Raw genomic sequence first — 13,699 nt, forward strand, 5'->3', positions numbered from 1 at the left:
TTAGCATGTCATTTGACGGTAACAAGAGCAAATTCAATTTAAATCTATTAAATACATTCTAGCGTGTCTCAGTCCTTTACCCACAAAAGCGGCTATAACTTTTTTTTTTCTATTCAAAACAGTAAGTGTGGCACCTTTCTGAAATCTTTATTAAATGAGCAAGTTTTTTATGTAATGTAAAGTTATAGCTCAGTACATTTTTTTTCACCCGAGATAGTCAAAGTTGGGGAAGAAAATATCAAAAAGTTAAAAATCCAGAAATAGTCCTAATTTTATGATGGTTCCCCCACCTACCTTGCCCTAAAGTTTGGCACGTTACTTCTGGGACACCCTGTATATATAAATGTGAATGTCTGTTTGTTTATTACCTTATAACTTTTGAACCACTGCACGGAATCGCACGAAACTTTGCACACTTATTTTTTTACCACGGGAAGGTTATAGGTATGGTTTTGTTTGCAAATATGGTGTCAATGCCACCTCCCATAGGCCTGCAAATTTTTAATCAGCTATAACTTCAGAACCCTAAGGCTATCTGCACACTGGTCGTCCAATCATAGTTGCGTTATCGTCTGGCCCTGAAATTTTGAGCCGAGCACATGCATTTCAAAGGAGATCTGCACACTTGTCGTTATCGGCTAGTTATCGGCAAATCGTAGAAGATGCAGAAACGGATAAGTACGGCACTGTCGTTTGCTAATCGTTGTGCACGCATTGTTTGTTTACATTTTATGGGGAAAAAATAGTGAAAAGGTGAATATTTGCATAAAAATTAGTATTTTTTGGATAAAATCTATGGAAATTATTAAAAAGTGGATAATTGCATTAAGATTCAATAAATGTGAGCGTTTTAACTATAAAATATGACGAAATTGTAAAAAGTATCTGTGTGCATGCACAAAACACATTTCAGGAAAAGAAAAGGAGAGATATTACTGAAAAATGATGTCTAGAATTGTTGCAGCACAGTCTATATTTAAAAAAATGCAAGTTTTTGTAAATATTGCGCGAAAATATCAACCAGAAAAACAGGAAATACCTGCTCCAAGTGAATTTTTAGACGCCAAATGAATTGAAACATCACGACCGAGTGTGCGAAAGTGTAGTCGGCATGTAATCGTTTCATCATGATTGTGACGATGAAGTAACTATGATTGGAGGACCAATGTGCAGAAAGCCTAAGTCACATGAACTTGAAATTTGGTATGCAGACAAATGCATGGTAGATGCTTATAGTAAGGTATATATAAATGACTTTGTAGGAGGGGGCGTGGCATATCTCATAGTCGTATAATTTTTAATCAGCCATAACTTCGGAACCATAAACCATATAAAATTGAAATTTGGTATGCAAACATATCAATGTTAGGTGCTTATAGTAAGGTTTATATAAATGAGTTTGGGGGCTGGCACATAATATAGGCGTGGAATTTTTTATCAGCCATAACTTCGGGACCATGACTCCTTTAAATCCTTTTGATATGCCTTTCGAATTTAAAAGACCTCAGTTTCCAGTTCGCTTAGCTTTTGCAATGACAATAAATAAGAATTCTTTAAAGTAAAACCCGAAACTTTATCGAAAATAAAATGTATGATAATTGTATTGGAAAATGCATTTATGTTAATAGATACTTTGAAGTATTAAAAAAATGCTGTGAAATCGTATTAGAGTTATTATTCGAAAGAAATTAGATAGTATTTCTTCTATTGTATAATTTATTGGAGATATTTTAACCTAAATAAAAACACCTGCAGTGCCAAAAAATTATTGCATTTCATTCCATAACACCCAAGCTATACAGGTGTCCTACCATATGCTGCTACCGCGGCTATAGTAAAATTAGAGCAGAAAGAGAGTATAATATCTTTACATAAAGTATTTTTCATGTTTCTATAAAGACGTGGGGTGAAACCCGCGGGTAAAAGCTAGTATGTATATAAAAAACACAGCACTTACATTCAAAATAATAAGAACAAAATAAACAAAACATCACAATAATCGCTTCTCTACATTCATTTCTGCATCATCGTCCATCTGTTTTTCTATTGCACCTTATTGCTGTCCTGTATGCGCAATCTATCGACATCTTCTTTGAATTTAATTGCGTCTTGTATTTGTACTTGTATGCACAGGCCTTCTAATCAGCGTTGTCGTTTTGCTTAACACCCCTATTGCGAGTGTCGACTAGTAGTAGATAAACGACTATTATTCGATTATCGCTTTTTCATGGTATTGTGGATGTCGATTTATAGTTCAATTAAACGACTGTGAATATTTTAAGTCGCTCATCCTTCTACAACTGTTTGTTTTTAGAAGGATGAACGACTAAAAACTATTCACACTCATTTATTGAACGAGAAAACAACATTGGTAATACCATGGATAGTCGATAATCTACTAAGAGTCGTTTATCTACTACTAGTGTAAATTTTAGCAAACTTGATTATTATTTTTTTTTTTTATTTGTTTTGCTAAATTTTTTGATTAAAATATTCAAAAAGGATAATTTTTCTCAAGATTTCATTTCTAACGAATCAATTTTTAATCAATTTTATTTTAAAATCCCATATAAAGTTCCAGGAAATGTTGCTCTACACAACTCCCGATCCTCGGCCGTCGCATTTTCAAACCTTCGAGTGATCTTCTGGCATGAAATCGTTTCTCATAAAAACCATTTGCAGTTTGGAGGCGACCTTAGGGCAGCTAAATGTTATAGGAGTATATGTTGAAAGCCTGAAAAAATGTGTAGGTAATAAGTAGTTTTCAAATTAAGCAACTGCTAGACTATTAAATCCTTACTTTTGATGACAAAACTGATCCTTAGATTGCCTTTACTTACTTACTTGCTTATTTTTTATTTTTATAACCAATTTACCAAGCTTGGTAAGAAAGGCCCAAATTAATTAAATAAGTTGCTTAATTTTTACGGGATTTGCTAAATTTTTTGTAACGTTTTTGGTAAATTTTATTTTTCGGCCGCGGCAACACTGCTTCTAATGTTAGTCTGGTTCGCACTCGTTTTTCTATGTCTAATATTTTGGTGTTTTCGAAGTCAGCCGCATGTCCGCTGTCTGTCAAGTATTGGGCTAGTGCTGTAGTTGATTTTTTGTTTCTTACGTCTGCTTTATGTTCGCCTATTCTGAGTCCAAGGGCGCGCTTTGTTGTGCCTATGCACAGCGTGGCGACGAATAACTCTTACCCCGGTTTTTTTGAGAAATAAAAGGGTCCTTTATAGATTTTGCAAAAAAGTATTTTATTGTTAATTTTCCACAGATTTTACTTTAGTTGTATTAATTAGTTATTAAATTTTAATTCCTACTTACATTTGCCAGCAGTTTAAACTTTGAGAGAAAAGTTCATTTGGCACACAAGTCTTTTTCAGGTGTATTTTTTCTTAGGCTTTGTACAAAAAAATACAAAAAAGAAGAAAACTTATAAGGTTGGTCGAATGAATGGCCGTCCTAGTCACCAGTTCCGAGTCTATTCGATTTTTAAGTATGAGGCCTTATGTTGGACAAAAGGGGGAGTACAATGGACTCAAAATGGAGAAAATTTGCCTATGGTTACAGAAGATATGGAATAAATTAACTGACGAAGACCTGCGTGCCAAATGAAGTTTTCTATCAAAGTTTACACTGCTGGCAAAAGTAAATAGCGATTAAAATTTAAAAACTAATTAATACAACTAATGTAAAATCTGTGGAAAATTAACAATACAATACTTTTTTCGCACATTTCTCAAAAAAACCGGGGTAACAGTTATTCGTCGCCACGCTGTATAATTTATTGCAAGGCTCGCCAGCTTTGCCATTACAATTAATTTGATAAACTACATCATGTTGTTGTTCTTTGCTGATTTCGTCTTTTGTTTTGCTAAACATTTTGTTGAGAGTGCTATGCGGCTAATGTGCGAATGTTAAATTTTTTATTTGGATATTTTTATGTAGTGTTTTTGTATCCTTTAATATTATTTTTATGTAGTGTTTTGACTCCTTTAAATATTTTGCTTTCATTTCTGTTTGCCGGTTCGGTGTTCGTTCCAGATGATTTTTGTCTGCATTTTGTTGTTGATATCAATCTGTCTATAGTTTTGCCTGGGTATCCGTTCCTTAACAATATGTTTTTACTTTTTCTGATGTAATCTTTTCTGAACGCCTGGTCGTTCAACGCGACCTTGTTTATAAGGTTGATAGCTGTGTTCTTCTTTTGTGCCCAAGGATGATTAGAATGATAATTTATCATTCTAGAAGATGCTATGGCATTACCATAGAACAAACCTTGGTCCACACTGAAAATAAAATCTGCGTAAATATAACGAAGACATACGTACATTTTACGAAATTTTTCTTCATTTTGAGCCACGAAAGTTTTCGTTTATTGTACAAAACCGTTTTCGTACATACTACGAAAAGTAATGAATATCCAGATCCCGGGACTAATCCCGGGATCCCGGGATTGTGATAACGACATCTCGGGATCGGAAAAAGCTGAAAAATTAACATCCCTAGTATACATACGTACGGCGACCATATTTATGAGAGCCGAATACGGGACAAAAAATAATTTTGCAAATTTTTTCCACAACAGCTTACAGATCTTAAAGCCTTCTTCAGTCATCCTAGAAACATCCCTGAAACAGTATCCTTTTAGTAACATCTCAAATTTGTAGGATGATTTTCTCGAGATTTTTACCCCGTAAAATTTGTTAAAAAAATTCGTTAAATTTTAGTATAATAAAGTGCAATTTTAATGGCTTACCATTAATTTTTGGCAATTTTTTTGGTTGACGGTGTTTTTTTCATACAAAGTAACATTTTTTTAAAAGAGAAGCAAATGAGCAGCACTTTTCACTCGCACTTTATTACACTCAATTTTAACGAGTTACAAAACTGTAAACCAAATTTTTTTCTAAAGATTCTTATTAAAAAGTTTGAACTTTTGGTAAAACATTGCAGAATTAATTTTTATAGTTTTTTTGCACAAAGTTGGAAATTTGGTATTATATGGTTTTTGTTAGGAAAAGAGCTTTACTTTCATAAAATAAATGATAAACATTAATTAAACTAAGGAAAAATAGTCAAAATTTACTAAAATGTCGAGTCCTAATTTCTATTTTGGTCGATTCGAATCACAGGCATTCAGATTAGAAAATAATGTTTATGGAGAAAATTACGATCATATGTATACCACCATTACTGAAAACTCGTTCATAGGCATGCCATTTTAATGAGCTGTTAAGGCGTCGAAACACCGAATACGGGACAAATACAGAACATTAAAAGAAATACAGAACATTTGGCGTCCCGTACAAAATAAATAAATTAACCAGCACAATGGGTCAAAAAAGAGGACTGTCCCGTATAATACAGGACGGATGGTCACCGTAGGTATACGTAATGTCGGTTTTGTAACAAGATCTCAGGCCAAGTAGTATTGCTGGTATTAGCTCTAGCCAAGCTACTTGAGGAGTGAACATTAAAGCTGCCTTTAATGAGCGTTGCCAGCGCTCTATCATCCCATTGGATTGAGGACGATATGCTGTTGTGTGTATGTTTCGGCCACCAACAAGTTTACTCAGATTTTGAAGCAATGCAGATTCAAATTGGGCGCCTTGATCTGTCGTGATCGTTTTTGGAGACCCAAACCTGGATTCCCAATGAACCCAAAACGCATTTGCAACAGTGTCCACTGTTACCTCTTTCAGCGGTATTGCTTCGGGCCAGCGAGAAAAACGGTCGATCATTGTAAGACAGTAGCGAAAACCTTGCGTATGTGGCATGACAATTATGACCAAATGAACGTGATCGAATCTGTTGTTAGGTACATCAATTTTTTGCGGTATTAATTTGTTGTGGCGATGAATCTTCGCATGCTTGAAAAGGCGAACTGCATCGTATACTGCAAGTAGCTCTCGGTCATATGTGCTATAATTTTTTCTGTGCTACTGAGTTTTCTCGAAAATAAGCCTAGAGGTTGCCACGAATTATTCACTTTTGCTCAAGTGCTAATTTGAATTTGGCATCGGGTGCTGGGTGAGCCAGGAGAGCAGCATTGACAACGCTTTTTTTGCAAGCTTCAAAGGCGTCGACTGCATCTTTCGTCCATAGGACTTTTCGTTTATAATTTTTCTTTATGTTACGAATGAAATCGCTCAGAGGTGCCTGCATCTCTGAAGCATGCGGAATACAACGACGGTAATAGTTTATTACACCCAAGAAACGACCTAGCTCGCATATAGTTTCTGGTCTCTTGAAATCTGCTATCGCCTTTATGTGGCGTTCTTTATGTCTTCCTCAGCCATAGGAATTTGGTAGCATGCGCGCACTAGGTCGAGCGTTGAAAAAACTGTACTACCATGTAACTTGTTGACGAAGTCGTGGACGTGGGCGATAGGATAACGATCAGGGACCGTTATCGAATTTAGCTCGCGATAGTCGCCACACGCGCGCCAGCCCCCGCACTTTTTGGCCACCATATACAAAGGGCTAGAACTTTTTGAAACCCTGCAGATGGCTTGTTGCAGCAAAGGTTAACTTCTGCGTTGGTGTTGGTTGATTTTTCCGACAGGGTGGTAGAATGATTCGTTCAAAAATAAGTTAACTTCTGCCTTAGCTGCTTCAAGCCTTTCGCCTATTCGACGTGGTCTGCTGTCCACCGCGTTACCAGATCTTTCGGTATGGTGTTGAACTGAATGAGAAACTGTGTGGCCATCAATTTTCGAAGGTATCTTTATGACGTCGACAAACTCTTTTAGAACATTGTAAAGATTGTTTGCTTTATTAAGCGTTGATACTGTAAAAATACGTGTATTGATGAGACCCCCACTCGTTGTGAGGCCCGTTGTCGTGTCAATGATACTTTTGTTGTTCAGATCAATCAGCAATTTATAATTCGCCTAAAAATCTGCGCCTATCATTGCAGTGTGTACGTCAGCTATTGTAAATAGCCAGCTAAATGATCATCGTAAGCCCAAATCGATATGAAAGGGTTGATTACCATAGGTTTGTATAACCGTGTGATTCGCTGCATACAATTGTAAGTCGCATTGTTTGATTTTATTATTTGCTAACGAGCGTGGTATGACAGACACCACCTATCCAGAATCAATAAGAAAATTAAACCCGGATTTTTTACCGCGAACGTATAAGCTCATCTCATTAGTCTGCTTGTTTTTGTTGTTTTGAATGTTGGGACAAAGAGTTGTATGGTTAACGCTGCAAATTTTGCGGCTGTTGCCAATAAGCGTTATTGGTGACAGCCGTTTCATTTTGACGACTTGTAACGCGTACAATTATGGCAGTATTTCCTGGCGTTACCTCCAAACTTTGCATGAAAAAACCATAGTGCTGGTTGCCCCTCAGCATGGAGTTTCTTTGCAGATGCTTTTGGGGTTGCCTGGTGAGACCTGCTTCGGCTTCTGGAAGATTTTAAAACTTTTAGCTCGTTGTCATTTTACTCACCTTTTCGATAAGCGACTTCAAAGCTGCACTCATTTCTGCCAAAGACATCGTGACAGATACCCCCTGGATTGAATTGTCGGATGGGGACGTTTGCGTTGCTAGTATGCTACTTGTGTTAGTTGCCACTGCTTCGAGCATTTTGTCTGCTATCTTCGCTAGTTTTTCAATGTCCTTCCCCTCCCAAACGCTTAAAACTGGACGTATGGACTGTGGCATTTCGCCGATGAATAACGTATGAATGATTGCTTCGCTTCCGGGATCAGGAGCCAGCCGATGCATGTAAGACAAAATTTCTGTTGGCTTCATACCTGCTGTGCTACCTCCTTGTAGCAAACGACGTAGTTTTGACTCAGCACTTTCCGCAAATTTGTCAAGTAACCGTGTTTTCAAGGCGTCGTATTTGTTCGTTTGTGGTGGCTTTGTTATGAGGTCCTCAACAAAGAATGTGATTTCATCTTCGAGATGTATGGTGGCAAAATCGAATTTATCGTCGTCGCATTGCACTTTGTACAAACCGTCCGCTCAAGTTGAGCGAACCACAAGTGCGGATTACTCTTATTAAATTTTGGCACGATTAAGTTACCGTGTGGCCGCTGCAAATCCCTTTGCATGTTGGGCTGTGGCTCGTGCATACTCTGAAGACGTTGACATTCTAATTCCAGGGCGCGCAGTTTTTCAGGGAGCTCCTTTTTCAGTCTCGGACATTTTTATATCTTCTTTTTCAGTGAAGGAGCGCAAATTGTAGCGGGAACCTGGAATCAAACAGAACTACCGTTATGGAATAACTGTCCGTTGTGAGATTCGGTGAAAACGGCAGATTTTTCGAATTCCATTTCTGCTGTGCGAAAATTGATACAATTCCCGATCACGTCTTGGTCACCACTTTGGTTGTTTCCTTATATCGCAATAAAAGTAACTCCGTAACGTTTAATGCTTAACAAGCATTTATTCATAAAACTAAATATTAAAACTATATTTAATCAAATACAAATGTGCTGAGTATGCAGCCAATCCAAAAAGAGAATATCAAGAGTAGTGATTTATAATATTCAACAGAATAGCTACAAAAGGAATGTCAAAATAAAAGTGTTGCCAGACGTACGCTAACTAAAACAATGTGCTTGCAGTTTGATACATAGATGGCACAGTGTTGCCATCCGATCCGGTACAACTACTTGCGGTATCTTCCTCTAGAGTCTTTGATATGATACCTACAGACGAAGTTGATATCTAGAGTAGGTTGTATAGAAGCTTTGCCATAATACCTTTGCTATAAATGGTGTCTGGATACACAACATTGTAAGTTGATTAAAGCATTGTAAAATGGTTGCATACCTTTAGGATCTTTTTTAATTTCTTCAACAGTGGGGGCTAAAACCTATATACTTATTTCTAAAAGGTATTTTTCTGTTACCCAACGATATCTCCTTTAATATTTTTAAAATTTAACGAATGATATCTCATTTTGAAGGAGAGGAGCTCACGTACCTGCGAAAAATAGTCACGTTGTTAAATTTTAGTTATTTATTAAAAAAATGGGGTTTAAAAAGCTGAAAGCACTGTATTCGGACAATGAAGCGCCATATCTTCTCTAATACTCCAACTAATTCAGTAATTCCCAAAGTGGTCCAGGTGGACCCCAGGGGTCCACGGGAGACTTGACGGGGGTCAACGTTGGCATGAAAGAAATATGGGGGTCCACGAGTTGGAAGTGGGGGTCCACGAAAATGTATCTGGTTTCGATAGTAAAGAACCAAATTGGTAGCTTGATAGCCTTTTATTTAACTTTAATTTTTTTTAGTGTTTTATAAAGCTATTGATGCACTGCTACACTTACCGTCGCTTTGTGTTTTCATACGTGGGGAAGCCTTAAATTCCACCTGCAGACTAAAAAGAAACGGACTTTGGTATAACACTGAGTGAGGCGAGGCGAAAATGGCTGGCGACAGAGATTTGAGATCCCTGAGGCTGTATGCTGGTTTCATTCCAGTACTGAGCCCGTACTCACACATTTTGGAATCTTCACTGATGACTCCAGAACTAACTCTGGGTCAGGAGCTGGAGTGTTTTTCGACGTTAATGTGGATAAGCTTCCGCCTTCCAGGCCGAGGTATTTGCAATGCTCAAAGCGATGGACTACGTGGTGGTAAATAGGTGGAGGAGTTTACCTGTCTGCAGTGATAGCCAAGCTGCCCAAATAAGACACATTACGAAGGAAAATCAAATTTTGTTATGTTTTCAGGTGTTAAGCGGTCACAAAGAAAAGTTCCTTATGTTACTTTAGTTCACAAGATCATAAGAGACTGCAGTGTAGATTTAAACTACCACATAGTTCATGAAACTTAATTTCTGGTTTTTGCCTTCGTTTGCTAGGAATTGTAGAAAAAATTAAGCAAAACGAAGAAAATTTTAACATTTAAACAGTCAGAAAAAATTTATTATCAAACGGCAAAGCTGGACACAGCTGCAAATTAGAAAATAAGATCAAGATTAAATATTTGAATTTATAGAAAACGGAATAAATTCGACAGTCGAGCAAAAACATTGATTTTTATTAATTTGAATCGGCATCCCTACAACAAAATTTTTCATGCATACAAAGTCCATTAAATACTAAAATAAAAGTTTGGTGGGTTTTTCGAGAAAAAAAGCGATTATTCTTGGGTTTTAGTGCTTTTTCAAATTCAAAACTTGGCAACACTGCTCTGGATGCAAACAAATTTACCAAGAAAGAAAGTTGGAGCAATTTTAATTTGAAGTTTGATTTATTTGAATTTTTGTTTTATTGTGGCGTATTAATATTTATTTCAATAGTGTCATTGAGCTTTGTACCACGATTTGTTTATTAAGAAAATTGGAAAAAACACCAAAGTTTAAGCGGTAGAAGTTATAGCTGCTGTTTCGGAGATCACCACGTCTCCTTATCTGACTTCCTTTTTCTTGACTTCTGCAGGGATCGAACCCGCATCATCGATGTGCAGAGTCAAAAGCGCAAACCACTGAGCTATGCACATCCCGTAAACTCTTGTTGCTAATCCATTTCCTTATTCAACCTACTGCTATCAAGTGCAGCTGATTCGTTAAACTTTGTTGTTTTTTGCATTTTTCCTACTAAACAAATCGTCGTACAAAGCTCAATTGCACTACTGAAAGTTTTATTATTTAAAATTTTGTGTGTGTTTCACATGGCACACTTTGATCTTAAAAAAATCTGTATAACTTTTTGACGCTTTAGAGACCAGATGCAACATCAAAATACACCTAAATGTTGTTTTTGTTCTAATACTTTACCTGTTTAATATGCCTTGATTTAACGCAAACATCTCCGAACACCATTAAGAAGTTTCACTTCAAAAACTTTAACGTCCGAACACTGTCAACAGCAACTGATTTGATTTTTTTTGCCGAGGCACCAACGAAGCATCAGTCAATCATCAATTGTCGTAAGATGCTAGTATACATCATTATATAGGCTTACAAGTATGGAAAGCGCCATTTTGTTTGTTTACATTTGAAAACAGCTGAGATCACCTGATTTTCAATTCTCTCATTCTCCGCACAGAGTTACATTCAAGTTTCAGAAAAAACTTTAAAATGTAAATTGAGAAATATTTTAGAAAAATGTGTTTTTATTCATTTGAATTCAATAAAAAAGAAATTAAAAATGCAAGCCAAGTCTTGCATTTCCAATAATAACGATAAATGTGTATGTTCCAGGCAATAATTTAAAATATTTGTGAAACTTATAGTTTTGCGCTAAAATACAACAATGTGTGTAAAATTCGTTGTCATTGCTTCTGTTTTGAATATCATATTCGTGCCTGCCGGTGGAAAAAATAGGTACATTTGCATTTATTTTCAAGAAAACATATCAGTTAAAATATATTTCTTTCCAGAGCGACATACGGACAAGTAAGATGATAAATTTGTATGATGAATATCGCGGAAAAACTTTTGTATCAAAATTTCTATTCTAATTTGCATTTGAATTATGATATCAACAGGGATGATTTGGGACGTATTTTTTGAAGACAATTTTCTCATAAATCTTGAGATTGTTGATTTATTTTAGAATTAAAAAAGGTAGTTCATATTAAAAAATATATTTACACTAGCAGTATGTAAATTACTTTTATTCCGAATTGAAACGATTTTAATGAATATTCATGGTTACCATTAATAGTAGTATGACAGTTAGATCTAAATGCATATTTGACAAGAAAGATAGAATACAAGATTGCGCCGTCCTGGCGGCGATGACATATCTGTACAAAAAGTAATAAAAGTCGAATTGGATGTTGAAAGAAAATGTGAGAACAGCAAATTTTCTTAATAATAAATTTTTCGATAAGGAACGTGTTTTGATTGTGCTAATTTGTAATAATTATTCATAAACATTAAAGTAGGAATAACAAGATGGAAAAAAATTATATATATTTTTATGAATGTAGTTATAAAAGTTCACAGAGGAAACGCCGGAAAACAATGTATTGGCAACAACATAAAATTTATGGCAATTTAGATGTCAACAGAATAATAACTACGATAAAAAAGCATGAGAGAAGTGTGCGAGAAACGGTCAACAAATTTCTTATAAAATATTTTGATTTTTGCTGGGTGTAAATGAAAACTCAATGAGTATTAAGGAAAAGAAAAATTTGAAAATAATAAACAGAAAAAGAGATGGTTGCACAAAAACTTTAGTTAAATGTTTTTCCCAAATTCTTAAAAAGTAAGCAAATCGATTTTTTTAATGTTACTTTACATCTATTTTCTTTTTTATGAATAAGGTCATAAGCATGTACCGTTTTTATAAATAAATCTTATAGCAATATGCTATATATTTATTTATACACTTTTTGGCTATCGAAATATGTAATTTTTCAACTTAATAGAAAAGCGTATTTAACCACATTACTTTTTTTTAATATTGAATGGCGCAACACAACAACTCTTTTTGTTGCACGAAACCCTTGAACCCTGTCATCTATTTCTTCTGTTTCGACATTTCGGTATTTTGCATTTCTTTCATTTTGACGTCATTCGCATTGTCAGATTTTTGAAATTCGTTTTGGTTCGACATTCTGCTATTTCATAATTCTTTCATTGTCATGTCATCCATCTTCCATTTCTTACCTTCCATTGCCGTTCGCATCGTCGAAGGTGCCTGTCAAACACTGCCGCCATCATGCTTTTCAGTTTGGCAGGCACGTCCGCTGTTAGAAAGAGAATAGACAAAAAGGGGCATAGGATTCCATACTTGTAAGTATATACGATGGTATACATGTGTCGACGTCGCAGCAAGCAGCATTTTGAAGCCCAATCACATGGTGATTGCTCATTAGAAAAAAAAACAATTTTTTTTCAAATTCTAAAACAATCTCTCATTTTAATCTTTGATTCATGGTACGTCACAATACGAATGCGCTTCCTTGTTTGTAAATAAAACAATCTACCTTTTGTATAATATTGTTCTTTTGCTAATACATTTTTTTGTTTTATTTACAGTTTGACCATGTCTTCTCGTAAAACTGCTGGTCGCCGCGCCACTACAAAAAAGCGAGCACAACGAGCCACTTCAAATGTGTTTGCTATGTTCGATCAGGCGCAAATTGCCGAATTTAAAGAAGCATTTAATATGATTGATCAAAATAGAGATGGATTCGTGGAAAAGGAAGACCTACATGACATGTTGGCATCCCTGGGTAAAAATCCCACAGATGAATATCTAGAAGCTATGATGAACGAAGCACCAGGTCCTATAAACTTCACCATGTTCCTGACTTTGTTTGGAGAACGCCTACAAGGAACGGATCCAGAAGATGTAATAAAAAATGCGTTTGGTTGTTTTGATGAAGAGAATACAGGAGTATTGCCTGAAGATCGTTTGCGTGAGCTTTTAACAACCATGGGAGATCGTTTTACGGATGAAGATGTAAGTATTTTTACAAGCTTTTATTTTATTTGCCACTTACGTATAGTGGTAATTTTCTAATCGGTTTTAAACATACAGTGTAAGTTTCAAGACGCCAGAAAATCGCGTTCGTTTTTAATATCCTTTTTTTTGCTGGCGCTGCTAGGCATTTTATTCTATATAAAAAGAAATTTTGAGTATTTATATGGAAGAAAATGCGTCTTGAAACTTACTTAAATTTAATGGGCTATATATTTCCCAAAAATTGTAGCAAGCATCTTTTCGCTCTCAGCTGCAGGCACAAATGTAAGCTTGGTAATACAA

The 13,699-nt window shown here is 35.7% G+C and overlaps 1 protein-coding gene across 1 annotated transcript in view; it reads left to right on the top strand.

Moving 5' to 3' along the window:
• The window catches only part of LOC118734142 (myosin regulatory light chain sqh), a gene marked incomplete at its 3' end in the record, with an annotated part of 125,729 nt that extends 112,333 nt beyond the window's left edge, over positions 1–13,396 (top strand). Inside the window, 1 exon segment of the mRNA XM_036463851.1 lies at positions 12,970–13,396. Within this exon segment, the coding sequence (XP_036319744.1) occupies positions 12,970–13,396 (427 nt within the window).
• Positions 13,397–13,699: the final 303 nt, after the last annotated feature.

This window comes from Rhagoletis pomonella, unplaced genomic scaffold (assembly GCF_013731165.1).
Source record: "Rhagoletis pomonella isolate Grant_MI unplaced genomic scaffold, Rhpom_1.0 Rhpom_scaffold_00002, whole genome shotgun sequence".
Taxonomy (NCBI): Eukaryota; Metazoa; Arthropoda; class Insecta; order Diptera; family Tephritidae; genus Rhagoletis; species Rhagoletis pomonella.